General features: G+C 39.3%; 1 protein-coding gene across 2 annotated transcripts in view; it reads left to right on the forward strand.

Annotated features, from left to right (window-relative positions):
• opcml (opioid binding protein/cell adhesion molecule-like) overlaps nucleotides 1-22415 on the forward strand; it is a 276526-nt gene that overhangs the window by 253055 nt on the left and 1056 nt on the right. For both annotated transcript variants that reach the window (XM_017489934.3, XM_017489933.3), the window contains 4 exons: nucleotides 11890-12024; nucleotides 12131-12251; nucleotides 18524-18675; nucleotides 20100-22415. The exon at nucleotides 20100-22415 is cut by the window's right edge and continues 1056 nt beyond it. In XM_017489934.3, coding sequence (XP_017345423.1) covers nucleotides 11890-12024; nucleotides 12131-12251; nucleotides 18524-18675; nucleotides 20100-20197 — 506 coding nt within the window. In that variant the 3' untranslated portion in view covers nucleotides 20198-22415. The remainder of the gene's footprint in view (nucleotides 1-11889; nucleotides 12025-12130; nucleotides 12252-18523; nucleotides 18676-20099) is intronic.

Here is a 22415-nt window from a genome sequence, read left to right on the forward strand (position 1 = left end):
GAGAAGGAGAATGCAATTAACGAACTTTTCCTATAGAGTTCTGCATCATGATGGAAAACAACCTAGTAACAATGTCAGATATTCATATTATTTGTGTTATTTGTTTAATTTCAAAACAGCAAGTTGAATGTACTGGAGCAAGGGATGAAGGATATTTTCTGCTATGTATGTGTGGGAGAGACAACAGGAAGCATCCCTACTTCCTTAACTTACATACATTTCTAGTTTGCTTCACTGTAGCTACATAGTAAATAATTTTATTCTACAGCACACTTGAAATCTGCTTGAGTTCTATAGTTCCTCTGTAGCATAAACGATAGGCTTAACTTAATATGCTTGTTCTACTGTAATATGTTATTTTTGCTATAGTAACATGGCATTCTCAGGTTACTTGTATGGCAGTGGTTTGTGATGTAACCTTTTGATACTAGAAGGCTTTTTTTATTTACTTCAAGAGACAGAAAAAAAGACAGGCTAGTGACGGAGCAACTGTTTATAACTGCTATAACTTAAGCAATAACAATAAATGACTTCATCGAATGTCAGTCAGACACTGATGCTGAAACTACTGTATAGTGCAAACTACTAGCTCACAATCCCACTACCTGCTGTACTACACACCAGCCAAGGTGCGAACTGTTTCACAAATTTTACTAGGTGGATCAGTGACCTTGCTCGGGTAATAAACTTTTCAGACTCAGGAAAATATAAGTATGTGGAAACCCTGACAAAACATATAAATATATAAAGCTGTCATGTAATTGTCAGTTAAAGTTGAATAGTATTTTACATGTGATATGAGGACAGAACACCACATCTCTCGACCAAAGACTTGCTGACATTTTCTTAAGTGCATAAACATTGATGTGTTACATTAGAGACTTTGTTAGAAGATGATAATAATCATATATTCATTAACTTCCCTTAGTCTGTAGCAATGCACTTAACTGCCTAGTTTGACATACATTATTACATTACATTAGCAACCACTTTTAAGTCTATTCAGTTCATGGGACCAGGCAGTACATTACTTGGTTTTACTTGCCTAGTGGGTTAGCTAATCAATTTATGATTTGTTCACCCCTGTTATGAGACTATAAGGTGTACACTGTAACTCTTTATCACAGAAATCAGTGTTTTGTTATTTTCAGTTTCTTAATCCAATTAGATTAAATTGACTGGCAGCCTTCTATAGTCATTTAAACTTACTTTAATAGTAAGTATATGAGGATGGAGGAGAAGTTTAATCTCTTTCTAAAAAAAATTGTGTCTAATTTTTATCTGTTGAGGAAAATGTCATTATATATCATTGTAGATTTTTAGTACAAGGGTATTTTTTGTTGTTGTTTTGTCATTTCTTCTTTTGTCACTGACAAACATTTTTTGTTTTAGATTTCATCAACAAAACAAATATTGACATAAATCTATGCTAAAGTAATTTAGCAGTAAGAGAGAGATGAGACAATAATGACAAGAATCTAACAAAAGAAGGCTTGTTTCTTTAGAAAATTATAATCATTTATTTCCATTCCTATTGTGCCCCATCCCGGGTGTTCCCACTTTGTACCCTGAGTTCCCTGGAATAGGCTCTAGGCTGCCTGTGACCCTGTGTAGGATAAACAATACAGTAAATGGATGGATGGATTTCCATTCCTCAATAGTAGCCAGTCATCCAGTGAAATAACACTTAAGACCTGAACACTGTTATAAGGTTAATTTTGGCATAGAAGTATATGCTAATATAACATTTATTACTATAGGTCTATAATCAGGAGCTCTAAAAATGGTGGGACTGAGAAAAAAAATAGTTTTTTATTGGAAAGCCTGTGCAGTTTTGTTGTATGTCTCCATCTACTAAACTGGTTAAATGGGAATATGTTCTATTTTTAAAGTGGACTGTCATCTGTCTCTCTTTTCTTCAGTCATTTTTTTGTCTTTCTCCATTTAAGCCAGTTATTTATTTTTGCTGTGGTCCATCAGTATCCTTATGTTATAATCCGCCTCTCTGTTCCTGCCTCATAATCATTGTGCAATTATTAACTACTGCTGGGCTTAATTGCCACAAGCCTTATGCTTTCTTTTGATTCCCCCACAATACAAATTATAACACAAGGCTATGAGATAATGCTGGCTAACATGACCATTTGTGTTGTGATTGAGATTGAAATGATAATACCATTTAAATGGGTAGATATAAAAAGCCAGTTAATGTGCAAGTGAATTGTAGCAAATGGCTAAACTCCTCTATAACAGCCTTTTCAAATTACAAATGGTGCTCATTGTCCAGGAGGGTTTATGTAAGTTATCCTTTCTTATTCCTTTTCTCTGAAGTGAGTGATAAACAGGCCATTGCAAGTCTATAACACAATTCTTTTGCCAGTTGTTGAAGTGATTCAAAGGTTGTCCTGGCAACTGAGTCTTTCACTTTCAGCCATGGTCACAAAGCACAATAGTGCTTGTCAAACATCAAATAAAAATCTGTATGTAAATGTTTACTGTCATGATATCAAAGCACTGTGTGAGTCGTGATTTAACAAAGGACTTGTCACTGAGTAGTTCTGAGTGAAAAGGGTACTTTACATCTGCTTTTCCGCTTCCTGAAAAAAAAAATCAAGATTTTCAATGTATTGTGGAAGCACCTACAAAAAGTGAAACGTTTTTGTCTGGTTAGGTCGATAATATGACCTAAATCTTACTGAGGATGTGTTTTAATTATTGAATCCAAGATTGAAGACATAACTCCTTCATTAGAGTCCTGGCTGAACATCACCAAGGAAGATATCCAGCAAGTGGTGATGTTTTTTCTCACGTAGTGAGGCGTTGAGATGGATGCAAGTGCAGTTAAGAGCTTTATTAAAGTGAGGCAGGCAGACAAATCCAAAACATGAATCAATAGCGTAGTCAAAAACAGGCAATGGGTCAGGCGATCTGCAAACGGGCATAATCAAGGCTAAACTAGAATCACGTAACGAGGATGAGAACAGGATCAAAACTATGGCACAGAAACAAAGGCTTGACATGGTGATAACACTCAATACTTTGCGACGAACAAAGGGACACGAGGGGTTTAAATACTAAACGTAATCAGGGGTGAACACAGAACAGCTGAGACTAATGATAACACGTGAGGGATACATCCTATAAGATACAAGGGTGGACACTGGAAATGAACCACAAAACACACGCGTCAAAAGTAAAGTCAATGTGACTGAAACCCAGAAGTGTGCGCTCACGCTTTGAGCTGCGTGCTACAGTGCTAGTGCGAGGGGATTTCATGACATTTTTGGGTCACAGTCTTCAGGCAAAGGATTTGCGATCCAGTACATATGATGCAATTAAATTATTCCCAGATGGTCCTCTTAATATAGATGTAAACACTTTGGAATTTAAGCAGACATTCTGCACTTTAATCCCATAGTCATTGTCTTATTTCAGGTCAACTATATTAGAGTACAGAAACACAAGAACAAATAATGCCCCTGTTTAGTTATTTAATGTCTGCACTGTATAGAAGTGTAAACAGTTCAGTGGTCCCTGTGTAGTCCTTTTAGCAAGCAGACATTTTTCACACTACAGTCAGCACAAGTTATTAGCTGTTCCTCTCACTGCATTTTAGTTGAAAGACCTGTACAGCCTTGTTGCAATTTTCCCAGCATTTTACAGTTGCAATTTAACAGCTGTGATGGTGTGATGGTGTGATTTGGTTATAACCTTGTTATAAACACATGATGTTAGGAAACAACAAAAAAAAAATGATAGTCAGAATAAAACAGATATCCGTTAAAACTGGCAGTAAAAATACATGAAAAAGTCTGTAAAATAACCAACTCAATATGAATGTCCTCACTTTAAAAAGTGGAAACAGCAGCAGATTGATACAGTCGATTTTGGATGGGGCATGATGGCATTAACAACCACATAATTTCAAACAAAATCAAGAGTCTACCACACTTGACTTATGCTATAGGCTACTATCTAGTGGGTTTTTGTTTTTTTTAGCAATACTGTAATATGCAGAGAATCAACAACATACGGTCATCCAGAATCCATTCTAGCAGAATGATTTTAGCAGTTTTAGAGATACCTTTTGTTCATCTGTGTTCAGTGCAGTACGTGTGTTTCCTGTGATAGTGTGTCAACTGCACACTGAAGAGTTAATGTCTTTAACTAGGGTTGCCAGGTTTCAGCAAAATTTCCATCCCAACTACAGCTTAAAATCACCACAAAAAACCTGAAACTAGCCCAAAAAGTTTGGCCACTGGTTAAGGGGGGCACATTTGTCTTCCTTTCTCTCAGCCTTTGCATAAGAAACAAGGACACCATGCTGCACATACCATTCTGGTGCACGGATATAGTCCCCCTTTCCCTCCCCAATCTTTGCAGTATATCTTTGTTTCTCTGTGGTGTTCCTCTGAGGGAACCCTTAAAGGTTCTCTGTTGAACTGTATAGCTGAACTGTCCCTTTCAGAAAAGGTTTAAAGTAGAATCGATGCAGAAAGCTAGAACCATTAACCAACTAAAGAATCCTTAATGAACTCTTTTTCTAAGAGTAAGTGTCTATGGTAATTAATATGAGTGTGTTTGCTTAAATTATGTTAGTCCAGTCCGTTTACTGGCCATAAAGGTAAATGTCTGAGGATAATATGCTGCACGCTGCATAAAATTGGGAGTCATGAAATCTTCAGTTAATCACACAGTTATATTCATCTCCCACTATTTCATGTCAGCCCAAAATTACAGAAATGAGTAATTTGGTTAGATAAGCATAATTACCCTGCTATTTCACACCATCCCCAAGGCCATGGTATTATGGGAGTAGAAATAACAACTTACATACGCTGTTCAACCTTTAAAATGAGGGCGGGAGAGATAGAGAGAGAGAGAAAGAGAGAGAGAGAGAGAGAGAGAGAGAGAGAGAGAGAATTTATTGGTGATTTAATGAGAGATTTTTAATGTAAAAATGTTGCTGTGTGTTGACATTTGCTCTGCCTGGGGATAGGTAATGTGTTATTGAAGGTGAAACGGTCTCAAACAGAATTACAAGATATTAAAAGTTCAGTACCTGCTCAGTACTATAATGTAAGAAACCGTTTGATTATATAACGTTCAATACTTTTGATGCTGTCTTTAACCTGACCAACACTAATCTGACATTGCATTCTGCGTATAGGCGAATAAAATTGTGCATGCTAATGGGATTCAGATGAGCCAGACACAACCCTCTAGCAGCAAGTGCACAAATAAATAAAACAAGTTTCACACCTTCAACATGTTTAAAAGACAAGCTTAAAGACTGACATTAGGTTGTTGTTTTTTTCTTTTCATTTTTTGTGCATGATCATTTTTTTATTAATTGTTATCTTGTTACATAAGAATCACAGAGAATGTCAAAAGATGAACACAGATTACAGTAACAGAAGTCAGAAAAAGACATGACAGCAAATGGAAAAAATAAAGTATAGCCTACAGGGTGTGTTAAAAAGGGAATACATTTCAGTCATTACTGGTTAGGTCCTTCAGAACCAATGCAATCCTTGTCCATTTCCTTAATGTAGCTGGCTTGGCTTTATTAATCACATCAGTGGTTTGTTACCTAAGCATATTTATACAGTGCCCTCCACTAATATTGTCACCCTTGTTAAATATGAGCAAAGAAGGCTGTTAAAAAGTGCCTTCATTGTTAAACTTTTGATATTTTGTTCAAACAGTTCAGAAAAATACTCTGCTCTCATGGATATCAAATAATTGCCAACATAACACAGGTTTATTTTTTTTTAAAAAAATAAATAAATATATGTGTGCCAGAATTATTGGAACCCTTATGAATTCCTACGAGAAATATATATTTGAAGTATATTCCAATTGATATTTTAAATTTTTTAGTACACTTGGGTGACAAGGAACAGGAAATTGTTCAACCATGACTTCCTGTTTCACAGAAGTATAAATATGAGGTAACATAGTCCAAATTCCCTTAATCATTCATAACAATGGGTAAGACCATGGAATATAGCTGTGATGTGCGGCTAAAGGTTGTTGAGGTTCACAAAACGGGAAGTGGCTATAAGAAAATAGCACAAGCATTGAAAAATGCCTATTTGCACTATCAGGGCAATAATTAAGAATTTCCAGTCAAATGGAATATTATGAATCAACTTAGTATTGGACTTGTGTCTATATTGTCTCAAAGCACTGTGAAGAGAATTGTTCAAGTGGCCAAAAAATCTCCAAGGATCACAGCTGGAGAACTGCAAAAGTTGCATGGGGCTGTTTTTCTGCCAGAGGACCTGGACATTTTGTTAGGATATATGGCATCATGGAATCTATCAAATATCAACAGACATTAAATGAAAACCTGACTGCCTCAACCAGAAGGCTTAAAATTGACCATGGTTGGATCTTCCAGCAGGACAATGATCCAAAACATACATAAAAATCAACAAAAAAATGGTTTACTGACCACAAAATCAAGGTCCTGCCATGGCCATCCCAGTCCCCTGAATTGAAACCCATAGAAAGCCTGTGGGGTGAATTGAAGTCCACCAATGTGGACCTTGAAATTTGAAGGATCTAGGCAGATTCTGTATGGAGGAATGGTCTCAGATCCTTTGCCATTTATTCTCCAACCTCATCAGGCATTATGAGACTCAGAGCTGTTATCTTGGCAAAGGGAGGTAGCACAAAGTATTGACCAAAAAGGTGCCAATAATTGTTGCACACATATATTTAGAATATTAGTATGCATTTTAAATGAATTAGTTGATGAGCTAGATTATTCTAGGTTGTGTTTAAGTTAGGCCAAATAGTATTCCAGTTAGGATTAAATCAAATCCAACTGAATGCTCTTTCCCATATACAGTATCTCACAAAGGTGAGTACACCCCTCACATTTTTGTAAATATTTGATTATATCTTTTTATGTGACAGCACTGAAGAAATTACACTTTGCTACAATGTAAAATAGTGAGTGTACAGCTTGTATAACAGTGTAAATTTGTGTCCTCTCAAAATAATTCAACAGACAGCCATTAATGTCTAAACCTACTCTAAGTGAGTACACCCCTGTATAGTTAATGTAGAGCAAGACTCATCTGACAAGATACCATAAATATATGAAATTATGCCCCATTTGGATGAATGAGGCATATAGCGTTTATACCATTTAGTCATTGGATGTGAACTAATTTGGTTATCTCAGGGAACCCCATAGGTTTTCATAGCTTATCTCAGTCAAAGATATAACAAATTATGGAGAGTGAATTTCCTTTTCACTCTAAGAAATTACACAGACCTGAAACATTAAATGTAAACATGCTTTCAACTCTCCAAGCAGTATATGTAAATGGTTGTGCACAAGACAGGAAATTGTGTTTATTCCATAACAGTGTGGATGAATAGTATATATAAGGCCATTCTATTATATTATCAGCTACCTATCAAGCCTTCAGAGTAGTAGTAATAACAGGACCAAATCTAAGTGAAAGACAAAATCACACACCTCCTGGAAGGGTACCCCTTTGGACAAAGCCTTCGAGGAGGTGACCCCCCTAGTGGAATGAGCCCTTATGACAAGTGGCATAGCAAGACCGTGCGCCTCATAAGCGATAGAGACTGCTTCCACTATACAATTAGAGATGCGCTGCTTCAACACAGCATCACTTCTACTGTCTCCGCCAGAGCGGACCAGCAGCACTTCCAACTTACGCCACTTGCCGGAGCAGTGTATGTAAGTACAGACAGCCCTTAATGGACACAGTAGGTGCAATTTCTCTTGTTCCGGTGTGAGGAACAGAGGATGGCAGAAAGCCTGCAACACTACTGGCTGGTCAGCAGACGTAGGCACTTTAGGAATATAATCCTGCCTAGGATATAGGAAGGCCTTGGCTAATCCAGGGGCAAAGTCAAGGCAGGAAGGGACAACAGAGAGAGTTTGTAGATCTTGTACTCGCTTGAGAGATGTCAGGACCAGCAGAAGAGCTACCTTTACAGTCAGACGTTTCACTGAGGCTGACTCTAGTGGCTTAATTGGGGCACCCAACAGACCTTCCAGAACCACAGAAAGGTCCCAAGAAGTTATGCGTGGGCTGCAGATGGGCCTCAGTCACCTGACACCATGCATACACCTCAATGTTAGAGAATGCTGTCCTACAGAGGCTCCATCAATAGGGGCATGGCTGACCAAAATGGCGGTCACATAGACCCTGATTGTAGAAGTAGCCAACCTCACTGAGAAACGTCCTTGTAAGACTGTAGCTATTGCGCACTTTACTAGGTCTACCTGACGTTCCTCACACCATGAGACAAAAAGTCACCACTTGAACACATACAATTTCCTCATGGATGGTGCTCTAGCATTCAACATGGTCCCTACAACCTCAGTTGCGAGACCAGAATCTATGAGTTGGTGCCCCTCAGGGGCCAGATACACGGATTCCATAGTTCCGACCGAGGGTGATAAATCAGCTCTCCAGCTACCAGCACCATAGATAGTCTTGGCGAACTCTCGCTAGAACTTGAGTGAACTGCGTGATTTGGGGGGAGCATACAGAAGTGCCCTCAGCCACATGTGCACTATGGCGTCCAGCCCCAGTTTTGAGGCAGGAGTGAGGGCAAACCACAGAGGGCAACGTGTTGTCTCCTCGGAGGTGAATACATCCACTTTCGCTTGGCAGAATCTCCACCATATGGACTCCACCACTTGTGGATGGAGCCGCCAATCCCTGGGCCTCAGCCCCTGCCTCGACACAATGTCTGCTCTGTCATTCCGGTTTGCCGAAATGTACATTGAACTCGCTGACAATAACTTTCCCTGCGCCCAGAGAAGAATTTAGTTGTGCCTGCCTGAACAGGGGGCATGAACGTAACCCTCCCTCATGGTTGATATATGACACCACTACTGTGTTGTCTGTCAGAACTAACACATGGTGAGCTCTCAATTGAGGAAGAAAGAATTTCAGTGCTAGAATTATGTCCCACATTTCTAGGTGATTTATATGCCACTCCAGATGAGAGCCGCTCCAGAGACTGTGAGCCGGACAGCCGTCTAAGACTGAGCCCCAGCCCATGAGGGAGGCATTTGTTATTACCATCTTGCGATAAGGAGATTCCCTTAGAGTGTGACCCAAGGCTAGAAACTGGAGACACCTCCAAATTCTCAGACTATGTAGGCATTGCCACGTGACACTGATTACTCTCAGGTTTCGTCCTCGGTCGAAACCCCCAACTTTTCAGCTACCATTGAAATGGTCTCGTGCAATAGGCCCAATGGTATGACATTGGCTGCTGCTGCCAGATTCCAAGATCCAGCTTTGTCTTGCTCAATGTTGATAGGATTGACCCTATGCATGTTGGGGATAGAAATGCCTATATTGTCAAATCCCATATAACCTCTAGAAAAGTTGTCCTGTGCATTGGAGAAAGCATACTTTTATTGAGGTTCAACCTGAGCCCCAAGCCCCTCATGTGGGCAAGAACAACATCTCAATGTTGAATCGCCAGTTCCTTGGTCTGTGCTAGAATTAACTAGGTAGTTTAGTACACGGATGCCCTGAATGGCATCCATGCACATGGTGAAGGTGTGAGGGGATAATGCCAACCCGAAGGGAAGAACCCAATATTGGTATGTATTGCATCCAAATGCAAACATCAGGAACTTCCTGTGACAGGGCGATATTTCTATTTGAAAATATGCGTCTTTTAGATCTGTCGTCACAAACCAGTCCTCAAACTGAATTTGTGGAAGGATAATTTTGAGCGTCAGCATCTTGAACCTGTATGTCCGAAGAGTACAATTCAGATGATACAGATCTAAAACTGGCCGCATACTCCTATCTTTGTTGTGGACCAGGAAATAAAGGCTGTAAAAACCTCCCTCCCTTAGGGAATTGGGTACATGTTCTATGGCCCCTTTGTCCAAGAGGGATCTTACTACCTGCGCTAATGTCAGGCTCTTCTCTGTGCTGGTTGCTGTGGTGAGCACACCTCAGAACCAGGGGGGTCGAGCTCTGAACTGGACCTGGTAAACCTTTTCCACAGTAGACATAACCCATGGAGGCACATTTGGCAGTATTTTCCACACTGCCAGATGGTCTTTTAGTGATGTTAACTTTTCCACATTCTGTTGGAGGGAAAGCATCAGATTTTTGTTGCCCTGTGACAGCTCGTTGACCAGAGAACACTGAAACTTTGGGACAGCCTTGGCTAGGGGAGGCCCTAATGTAGTAATGGGGGCTAATTGCTCTAACAACCGTATATCCCCTGATACATCCCTCTGCGGCCCTTCAGGACCGCTCCTTCTTTGTCTGCTTGGCCTTTATGATCATTTTTAGATCAGGCCTATTAGTAGGCTGTGACTGTGTCCACCTGATCCCCCTGGCTCTCCGTAGGGGGAGACGAGCCACCACACTCCCTTTCTGTGCCTCTCTTACACTAGCGCTGCCTTGGGCTCCACACGTGGATGTCCAGGCAAACGGCACAATGGGAAAGGAGGTCTCAGCAGGTCTGCTTGGTAGCCCTGCAACACTACCATTGTATGCAGTCACCCACAAGTGAGACCCGCTGCCACATAGGCCTTGCCCACCAATGTCGAGGTGCCCTTAAATGGCCTGGATGGTAAAACTTCTGGCTCCTCAGAGTCAGCGAGGGTTTATTTATTTATTTTTTTGGTTTTCCATAGCGGAAGGAGGAGTTGTGACGTGAGCTCCAAAATCCGGCAGAGAGCCGGACACAGAAGACAGAGCAAGAGAGAGGGAGCAGTGCTCGTCTCCGGCTCCTTTTCCAGATCTATACGGGATCCCCCGGACCTGTGCCAGAAGGCTGAAACCTTCTGAAACCAAACCAAAAGAAACCAAAAGAGTGAGCGGAGCTGTCTAATTATAAGGCATTCACATTGCTCACAGTCAGACCTCTCGAGGGCTGCCCTGGCATCTTCCATTCCTAGACACTTCACACAGAAAGTGTGTCCAGCCCCCCTGCCCTCCCATGATGAAACAGGAGCAAGGCGTGACACACTTCCTGAATTCTCTCTCACTCATACTTTTCCCTATTTTTAAAGTGACAGAAAAGTAAAGAGACAGAAATGAGAGAGAGGAAATGAAGTCTTTTTGTGAGCATTACAAAATGACTTACATGCAGTCTCACTGAAGATAATAAGGCTGATGGCTCTGTTCACTCTGCCATTTTTATATCACGCGACGCACTTAATTGCCACATAACCCGATCATGGCAGGCCTATAAATAGGCATGATGTTACACATGCTTCAGATACCGGTCGCGCACGAGGGTGCCTCCCACAGCTTGAAGCTCACGAAAGGTTGAGTTCCTTTTGGAAGGGAACAGCCACCATGAGCATACTGTAGAAAATTTACAGTAGCTGACAAACATCACAGCCTCAACATAGATTTGGCAGCCTTAGATGTTTTATTGAGTTTACTTCAGCAATGTGATTAACTAGTTTTCCATTATAGACACTCATGAAGTTTGTGACACTCAGTTTGCTTCTTTACAATCAAAAATTAATCATCAGAATTTTATGTAGACTAATTATGAAGGCCCGTGATGAAATATCAAACACAGATTGGCGTTAAATGCAAAATGCAAAGTGTTCAGCATTTTTTCATTAATTTTTTATTTTTGTGCAAAGTGTCATTTTGGTATAGAGAATCACAATACTAAATCTGATATTGATAATGAAGTCAAAATGCTGGAATTATCACAACCTGGTTTGGTTGTGTAGTACAAATGCTGTGCAATGTTATGAATACTTTAATTTACCATTGCCAATTATATGCACCACTTTTATTTGTTATTTATGTTTCAAAGCAGATCATTCAAGTTATAGTAGTCTATTCAACTTCACATTTTAAGTGGTGTTTTGAAATTTTATCGCAGGTCGTAGATTCATCAGTGAGGGCGAGTATGTTGAGATGACTTCAATCACCAAAGAACAGTCCGGATCATATGAGTGCATCTCTTCAAATGACATCTCACCCCCGGATGTGAGGACGGTACAAGTCACAGTAAACTGTAAGTCTACTGTCAGTCCCACTGATATGAAAGAAATGCCTGCACATTCAATAACACTGACATAGTCGTTTATGATCATCATTAGTCTAGTGCATTCACCCCACAGATCCTCCGGTCATTTCACAAGCTCGCAGTACAGGGACTGCTGTTGGACAGAGAGGAGTGCTGCAGTGTGAAGCATCAGCTGTTCCTCTTGCTGACTTTCAGTGGTACAAAGAAGAGAGGCGGTACGTTTTCTATTTTAAAATGATGGTTTTGCAACACAATGTTCATAGCACTTCACAGTTAACAGCTAACAAGGACACACATAATCAAAGCAGCACCTTTGTGGATCTGTTGGTGTTCCAGAACACGGCTGTAGAGATTTGGGTTTAACCTTCAGGGAATTGAGTTGAACACTTGCTTTATTCTGGTTTTAGCAGCAGTGTTACAATGGACTTGCATCCAATTGTACAAGATAAACATGTACAGTATCTCACAAAAGTGAGTACACCCCTCACAATTTTGTAAATATTTGATTATATCTTTTCATGTAACACTTAAGAAATGACACTTTGCTACAATGTAAAGTATTGAGTGTACTGCTTGTGTAACAGTGTAAATTTGTTGTCCCTTCAAAATAACTCAACACACAGCCATTAATGTCTAAACCGCTGGCAAAAAAAGTGAGTACACTCCTAAGTGAAAATGTCCAAATTGGGCCCAATTAGCCATTTTCCCTCCCCGTTGTCATGTGACTTGTTTAGTGTTACAATGTCTCAGGTGTGAATGGGGAGCAGGTGTGTTAAATTTGGTGTCATCGCTCTCACACACCCTCATACTGGTCACTGGAAGTTCAACATGGCACCTCATGACAAAGAACTCTCTGAGGATCTGAAAAAAAGAATTGTTGCTCTACATAAAGATGGCCTAGGCTATAAGAAGATTGCCAAAGCCCTGACACTGAGCTGCAGCACAGTGGCCAAGACCATACAGCGGTTTAACAGGACAGGTTCCACTCAGAACAGACCTCACCATGGTCGACCAAAGAAGTTGAGTGAACGTGCTCAGCGTCATATCCAGAGGTTGTCTTTGGGAAATAGACGTCTGAGTGCTGCCAGCATTGCTGCAGAGGTTGAAGGGGTGGGGGGTCAGCCTGTCAGTGCTCAGACCATACGCCGCACACTGCATCAAATTGGTCTCCATGACTGTCATCCCAGAAGGAAGCCTCTTCTAAAGTTGTTTAAACAGATTGGTCCAGTAGTAATTGAGCCACTTCTAAATATAATCAATTCTTCCCTAAGCACTGGCTATGTACCTAAATCACTTAAATTAGCAGTTATTAAACCCTTGATTAAAAAACCTGATCTTGACCCGTCTCAATTGTCCAACTATAGACCAATATCAAATCTCCCCTTCATCTCTAAGATTTTAGAAAAGGTTGTAGCAAAGCAGTTATGCTCGTACTTAGATAGGAATAACATTCATGAAATATATCAGTCAGGATTTAGACCTCATCATAGCACAGAGACAGCGTTAGTTAAAGTAGTAAATGACCTTCTACTGACTTACGATCAGGGTTGTGTCTCGCTGCTTGTGTTACTCGACCTTAGTGCAGCATTTGATACTATAGATCACACTATTCTCCTTGACAGATTAGAAAATGTTGTTGGTATTAAGGGAACAGTCCTCTCCTGGCTCAGGTCTTATCTCACCGATCGTTATCAGTTCGTAGATGTAAATGGTGAATTCTCCATGCGTACTGAGGTTACTTTTGGAGTTCCACAGGGTTCTGTTTTAGGCCCACTGCTCTTTACTTTATATATGCTACCCCTAGGTCAAATTATTCGTAAACATGGAATTAGCTTCCACTGTTATGCTGATGATACACAGTTGTATGTTTCAGCGAAGCCAGAGGACAGACATAAGCTTAGTAAAGTTGAGGATTGTGTAAAGGACATTAGACATTGGATGTTAATTAACTTCCTTCTGCTTAATTCTGATAAAACAGAAATACTTTTATTAGGCCCACGTGTAGCTAGAAGTATTCTTTCTGATCACATGGTTACTCTGGATGGTCTTTCTGTTTCATCATGTGCAGCAGTTAAAGACCTTGGAGTGATTATTGACTCCAGCCTATCATTTGATGCTCATGTAGATAATATTACTAGGATAGCCTTCTTTCATCTCAGAAATATTTCTAAAATAAGAAACATATTGTCACTACATGATGCGGAAATACTAGTTCATGCATTCGTCACCTCTAGATTAGATTATTGTAATGCCATACTGTCTGGATGTTCCAGTAGGAATATAAATAAGCTCCAATTAGTCCAGAATGCAGCTGCTAGAGTCCTAACTAGAACTAGAAGATACGACCATATCACACCGATATTATCAATACTGCATTGGCTCCCAGTAAAATCTCGCATTAATTATAAAATACTCTTATTAACCTATAAAGCACTAAATGGTCTCGCGCCACAATATCTAAGCGACCTTTTGGTTTTATATGATCCGCCACGCCTACTTAGATCAAAAGATGCAGGCTATCTGACGGTACCTCGAATAGTGAAGGCTACAGCAGGGGGAAGAGCTTTCTCTTATAGGGCCCCACAGTTATGGAACAGTCTTCCTATTAGTGTTCGGGACTCAGACACAGTCTCAGTGTTTAAGTCTAAGCTTAAAACGTATTTGTTTACTCAAGCCTACCCTGACTAGATTCTGTTCTACTTTCTCCCTCTCTCCTTTCGCCGAGCCCCACACGAATTTATGGAGATACTAGAGATCCAGATCCTTTCTGCCTCTGGATGGAGCTCAAATCTTCTTTAATTCCAGACTGCTGGGACTACGGCTGCTCTTAACGCCATACAGACTTCATATAAATCCATAATGAACTTTTTCACAATATCTGTTGTTACCCAGATGAGGATGGGTTCCCTTCTGAGTCGGGTTCCTCTCAAGGTTTCTTCCTCTTAAAACATCTTAGGGAGTTTTTCCTTGCCACCGTCGCCACTCAGTGGCTTGCTCAGTTGGGATAAATTCACACCTTTAATATCTGTATACCGTGCTGATATTTCTGTAAAGCTGCTTTGAGACAATGTCTATTGTAAAAAGCGCTATACAAATAAAATTGAATTGAATTGAATGATGCACAAGAAAGCCCGCTAACAGTTTGCTGACGACAAGCAGACTAAGGACATGGATTACCTGAACCATGTCCAGTGGTCTGATGAGAACAAGATAAACTTATTTGGTTCAGATGGTGTCAAGCGTGTGTGGCGGCAACCAGGTATGGAGTACAAAGACAAGTGTGTCTTGCCTACAGTAAAGCATGGTGGTGGGAGTGTCATGGTCTGCATGAGTGCTGCCAGCACTGGGGAGCTACAGTTCATTGAGGGAACCATGAATGCCAACATGAACTGTGACATACTGAAGCAGAGTATGATCCCCTCCCTTCGGAGGCTGGGCCGCAGGGCAGTATTCCAGCATGAGAACGACCCCAAACACACCTGAAGCTGAGGGTGAAGGTGATGGACTGGCCAAGCATGTCTCCAGACCTAAACCCTATTGAGCATCTCTGGGGCATCATCAAATGGAAGGTGGAGGAGCACAAGGTCTCTAACATCTACCAGCTACGTGATGTCGTCATGGAGGAGTGGAAGAGGACTCCATTGGCAACCTGTGAAGCTCTGGTGAATTCCATGCCCAAGAGGGTTAAGGCAGTGCTTGAAAATAATGGTGGCCACACAAAATATTGACACTTTGGGCCCAATTTGGACATTTTCACTTAGGGGTGTATTCACTTTTGTTGCCAGCGGTTTAGACATTAATGGCTGTGTGTTGAGTTATTTTTAGGGGACAGCAAATGTACACTGTTATACAAGCTGTACACTCACTACTTTACATTGTAGCAAAGTGTAATTGCTTCAGTGTTGTCACATGAAAAGATATTATCAAATATTTACAAAAATGTGAGGGGTGTACTCACTTTTGTGAGATACTGTATATAGAGAGAAAAGCAGACACTGCAATATAACAATAAAGAAAATTGTAGAGATAATAGTTGGTTTGTACCATAGGAAGGCTGACAAGGATGTTGAGATGCTGAGAATGTGAAAAACTAGCATATATTTAAATATTATTCTGTGTTTGAGCATTGCACTGAATTCCTACTTTAAAATAGATTGTGAAAATTGTGATTTTGCTTGCACACATCAATCAGCTACCACATTAAACATTAAAACCACCTGCCTAATATTATGTAGGTCCCCCTCTTGCTACCAAAGCAGCTCTGACCTGTTGAGGCATGGACTCCACCAGACTTCTGGAAGTGTGCTCTGGTATCTGGCACCAAGACGTTAGCAGCAGATCCTTTAAGTCCTGTAAGTTGTGAGGTAGGGCCTCCATGGATTGGACTTGTTTGTCCAGCACATCCCACAGATGCTCGGTCGAATTGAGATCTGAGGAATTTGAAGTCCAAGTGAAGACCTTGAACTCTTTGTCATGTTCCTCATGTTCCTGAACAATTTTTGCAGTGTGGAAGGGCACATTATCCGCTTTCGGCAGTGGACAGGGGTCAGCATGGACACCCTGATCGGTCTGAGGCTACTCTGCCCCATACGCAGGAAGCTGCGATGCACTGTGTATCATAGCCAGCATGCACTTTTTCAGCAATTTGTGCTACAGTAACACTTCTGTGGCATCAGACCAGACAGGCTAGCCTTTTTTCCCCTTCCCCACATGCATCAATGAACCTTGTGCACCCATGACCCTGGTTGCTGGTTTACTGGTTGTCCTCCGTTCGACAACTTTTGGTAGGTACTAACCACTGCATACTGGGAACACACCACAAGACCTGCGGTTTTGGAGTTGCTCTGACCCAGTCATCTAGCCATTACAATTCGGCCCTTGTCAAGGTGGCTCAGATTTTTACACTTGCCCATTTTCCTGCTTCCAACACATAAACTCTGAGAACTGTCTGTTTACTTGCTGCCTAATACATCTCACCCTTTAACAGGTGCCATTGTAATGAGATAATAAATGGCATTCACGTCACCTGTCAGTGGTGTTAATGTTATGGCTGATTGATGTGTGTGAGTGTGTGTGTGTGTGTGTGTTTATATATATATATATATATATATATATATATATAGAGAGAGAGAGAGATAGAGAGAGAGAGAGAGAGAGAGAGAGAGAGAGCGAGCAGACCAGAGAGAGATCGGAGGACAATAAAAGTATGTGGCACAGACTGACCGAAACTAGACAGGTGAAGATTTGAAAAAGGCCAGGTTACTTTTTTTTTCCAATACTGATGTGAACATTAACTGAAACTCTTATTGTGTATCTGCATGATTTTATGCAATGCACTGCTGCCACATGAATGTGCTGATGTACAGCTGACCAGCGAGTATTTATATACATGTGAGATGTATGTGTGTGCATAGTACATAAGAATAAGTGCACTTAGGGTGAGTTTCTGAAGAAAATACTGAGGAATGAGAATGTAAATATAGAGCAATTGGATTGCAAAATGGAGGCCTATCGTTAACACTTCAGTTTTAAACAAGATCCATCACAGTCCTTAGTTGTGTAAAATGTGTCAAGCAGCAGTGGCTTTTTTAAAATAAAAATAAACAAAATTTATGTAAGAATAGTTTTAGTGGAGGATTAGGTTTTAATCTTACTTGATTAAGTGCATGAAGGTATATGCTTTTCTACCACAGTGGACTGCATAGGCAATTGTTATGTGATAATCTAGACAGGTCATTGTTTTTAAAATAAAAATGTGAATCTACTGTAATCTCCCTGTAACTGTTGTTACCCATTTTAAATGTAAGTTTTGAGATGTGTGGGTGAATAGCAGCAAGTCTAATTCTCAATGAAGAAATTTCAAGAATGTATCTGTAATATATAGGAAGGAAATGCTGTTTAAACCAAAGCAATGAGCAAGCAAGAAAGAAGGAAATACAGAAGATGCACACAATAAAATAAGCACATTTAAATAATTGTAATGGAGAAATAGCATTGCATTGTTCACACTCATACATATCACATTAGATCTGAAAAGGGTTTAGTACAGGCATATTAACAAAATACACTGGTGGTTACTGAAGCTTTTTTTTTTTTTTAACATTTTTGGTTAAACTTATAAATGTGTTCAAGTTAAATACTTCAGAATTAGAAAATATAAGTAATATGTAAGTGTAGAAATTTCGATTTCGGTTGAGGCGATCTACAGTAGATCTAACTGGAAAAGGGAGATCTGGATACATTTGTCTTACAGTTTATACTAACAGTCTAGCATCCAAAAGTTGTGTTCAAAAACTCTGAGCTGGCAGTGTCCAAGTGAGAGCTCATTATGAACAGTGTACCGACTGACTGAAAGACCTGAAAATGTAATCTCCAGTTAGCTAGAAATGCTGTACTAGTTTCAAACCCAAGATAATACCTTTTCTGTTTATTACTTCATTAACTAAAATGGGAATCTGCATTATTAACCTGACCTTGTTCATTGCAGCCTTCTCAATGGACTCAATGGAGTCAAAATAGAAAACAAAGGTAAACAGTCCATGTTGATATTTTTCAACGTGTCTGAAGAGGACTATGGAAACTACACGTGTGTGGCCATGAACACGCTGGGAATCACAAATGCAAGCATAATCCTGTACGGTAAGCGAACGTATTTAGTAATATAAATCCATTTAGCTCCATTCATTGCTTGGTTTCACTAAGGCAAATTATATTAACACATAAACTAATGTAATCTACTAATGTTTCAAATGTGTGAGAAAAGTCACAACTGCTAAGCATATCATTTGACCTGTGTGTTAATTAAACATTTAAGATAACTTCTAGGAGAGAATTTTGTGATTTTAAGACATTAAGCCAAAACATTTTCACCCTAAATAATGTCAAAGCTGGTATAACTTTCTAACTTTAAAATATTTTATATTTTTTAAGCATTTTGTATTTTTGTGTAAAACTTACTAAATTTACTGCAAAATTTATTAAAAAGTAAATAACACATTGTGAAAAAAAGGCAGATAAAACCTTATAATTCCAAAGTTTCATTAAGACATACTTTATTTAAAAGAAAAATTCCACCATGAAACACATTAAATATGTTTATATAAAAATAATTCTGATGTGTTTTGTGACTCGGGTGCTAGTTTGTTGGTTAATTCTGTGTTTTCATTATTCATGGGAGAAGTTATCAGTTATCTATTGCTGGTCATTGCTTGTGGAGTTACAGTGGTGTTTAATAGGGGGGGGGGGGATTAACGATTTTAAATATGGGGTTAGAGGGATGGGCAGGCTGGAAGAACTAAAGCACTGCTATATCACTCACTGTGTGGAGAGATGAAGCAAGGGCTAAAATCCCACTCACATACAGTCAGCAGGTAGTCGAACAGCATTTTAATGTAGGTAACTGTTTGCAAAATGAAAATAGACCAACATGTCAAACTATAGAGGTGACTCCGATCTGATACTCAGTATCATTACCGGGACAATACCAGCCAAAAATGATAGATCCATTTTATTATAATATTTATACTTTATAATTCATCATATTAATTATATTTACAACGTAAGTGTTTTTTTTTGTGTGTGAAAGAGTTTAACTGTGAAGTTCTTCAGTTTATAAAAAAGAATTTTAAAGAGTAGTAGTTTTTAAGAGAAAACTATATTGGATGGGTATCAGTATCAGCTGATTTCAGTGTCAGTATCAGAAAAGAAAAAGTGCTATCATCCCATCTATAGTCTAAACTAACAAGTCAATAGAGAATTTAATTACAAAGTAAATCTTAGACCTTAATTAAGATTAATTCACTGGTCATTCAGGGTGGATTTTTACTTTAAATAATAGTAGCAGAGATTTAAATAAATGTTGATTTAAACAAGGCTCCTGTCTGGTTTTGATGATGATGATAATTATTATTAATATTTATTTGTTTATTTTTATTGAATGTGAACAGTTTCATACATTACTTACTCAGGTACTCACACACACACACACACATAAGCTAGAGAACCTCAGGCACATAGGGATGGTGTAAGAGCTCAGAATGTGCGCTTTCTCTCTCTTTCCACAGGCCCAGGAGCGATCCACGATGTGAACAGCGCTGCACTTTCTCCATCCAGCTCTGTCTGCCAACTGCTCACACTCATTCTCTTTTATCTCAAGTTTTGACGCTAGAGACAACAACCACTGCATCAGCTCCTCTCGGCATAACACAAAGACAGACTCAAAGTCTCATTATTAGAAACAAACCGTTATTATTGTTATTGTTTGGTTTGAACTTTTTTTCCTCCAGGGGTTGGGCTAGAAAATAGATTTGGACTATGAGTCTGTCCCATGAGAATGAGACTGCACAAGATAGGGTTCTGTCACTAGCTGGTAAATATAGTGAGCTCTTAATTTTTTTTAAATGTCAAAGAAAAGCAAAAAGTCACTTGATCGTTAAAAAAAAATAATAGTACATGGATGGTTTTACTCGGTATTGAAATGTGTGAGTTGAGATGTCCGTGTCATGTCAGCTTTCCTTGTAAAAAAAAATGGAGTTCTTGCAATGAATTCTTCTTTTTAAATAATCAACAAAAGTGCAAAAAATCATGTGATATTTGATTTACTGTACCTGTACAGATGTATACAGTGGAATACTTACAGTTCATTTGAATATGAGTGAGGTCAGTCTGTGCGTAATATAGCTTACATTTCCTGAAAAAAAAAACAGTCTGGTGTGTATTATAATGTTCATCTGTCACTGAAATGATGTTCTCATTTTGTAAAGAAGGACTGCTGCATTACCACACACAGACAGTAGGTCAGTAGGTTAGTCATCTTACCTGGTCTTTTTAGAACCTTATTTTAGACACTCTTTACAGTAATACAGTATATACACATGTAGGTTTAGAAAGTAGGCAACACACTGGAATTGCAACATCTGATGCAAGATTTGTGCACATTTAGAGTAACACTTCTGCAAATGTTATCTACATGTGGCACGAGGCCCTAATTACGGCATGTGTAATCAGACAAACATGTATAATTATTAATATGCACTCTCCCTGCGGTTCCTGTATAAATGGGAAATTTCCTGTTAAATGGTGATCATAAGGTCATAAAGTTATAAATAGGGATGGAACAATACAATTTTTTTTTTCAGACCAAATAAGAATATGAGTACATGTGATTTGGTGATATTGATTCCAAAATGACTAACATACTGTAGTATTAAAGGAGTCATGAGATGTTTTTATTTGATTATTTCCCCTGAGGTGTAATTATAATATTAGTAAAGTTTTGTTTGCACAAAAGTAATAATTTATTACCCTTTTCCACTCTGTCTCTGTCCTTTAACTTCAGTGTAACCACCCACTGCTATGATTGGCTAAGATCTTTGCCTATGGATTAATTATCAACTCCCCCTGCCATAAACGTGCGAAACTGTTTTCAGCGACTGAGCGTCAGTGGGCAGGGCCAACGGTGCGATGATGTAAAATTAGATGTCGATGTCTTGCTTTTGGGGCAGTCATATGCAAATGTGTTTTCCTGTGTGATGTCACAAATCCTGCCACATCCAAATGAGCCGTTTTTGGAGCTTGGTTAAATGAATGCTCTTTTTGTATTGAGGAGGACGTATTAAGCTATAAAACCTCCAGGACGATTTAATGGTACAATGACCTATGTCAAAAGATCAAGGAAAATTAGATTTCTTATGTCATGACCCCTTTAAGGTATCACGTTCATAATGGAACAGTTTATTTAGCTCTGTTTATATTGGGTGCTGCCATCTGCTGCTAGCTATGAAGTCCTCATGCTGAGTTTTAGGTTTAAGATATTTTATAAGGTTACTTGTATTGTAGGACTATTCTTTAGTTTCTCCTGTCGATATTTTCCCAGAGCACAGTTTGCAGCCTGCTTTTGCTTTGATTGCCATTAATCGTGAAATACACTGTCATTTTGTGTCATCTCTACACTCGGCTTACCTCACGTAGAATCACATGGTATCAACTTTTAGTATTGGAGCAATGAACTCTGAGCACGGTACTGGACCGATACATGACACTTATATTGGTATTGATGCATCCCTACTTATAATATTAAATCCTCATAAATGAGGAAGACCCTTCATTTTAAAAAAAGGTATGTTTTTATCATTGTTTGTTTACAATCTGTTGAGGTATCTTACCAGTGTTCTCTCTCAGGTTTTAAGGGATGACTTTAATTTTTGTGTGCCTGTGAATGTCTATGCTTAAATCCTTATGGCAAAGGATATTAAAAATAAGGCCAACACCATTATCTGTTATGGTTATTATGCATTATTTATTATCTTATAAGAGCTAGGTTTTTTTTAGTTTCATCAGATACATTTTATTCTGATGCATAAATATGCATCAACAGTGAC

This window comes from Ictalurus punctatus, chromosome 16 (genome assembly GCF_001660625.3).
Source record: "Ictalurus punctatus breed USDA103 chromosome 16, Coco_2.0, whole genome shotgun sequence".
Taxonomy (NCBI): Eukaryota; Metazoa; Chordata; class Actinopteri; order Siluriformes; family Ictaluridae; genus Ictalurus; species Ictalurus punctatus.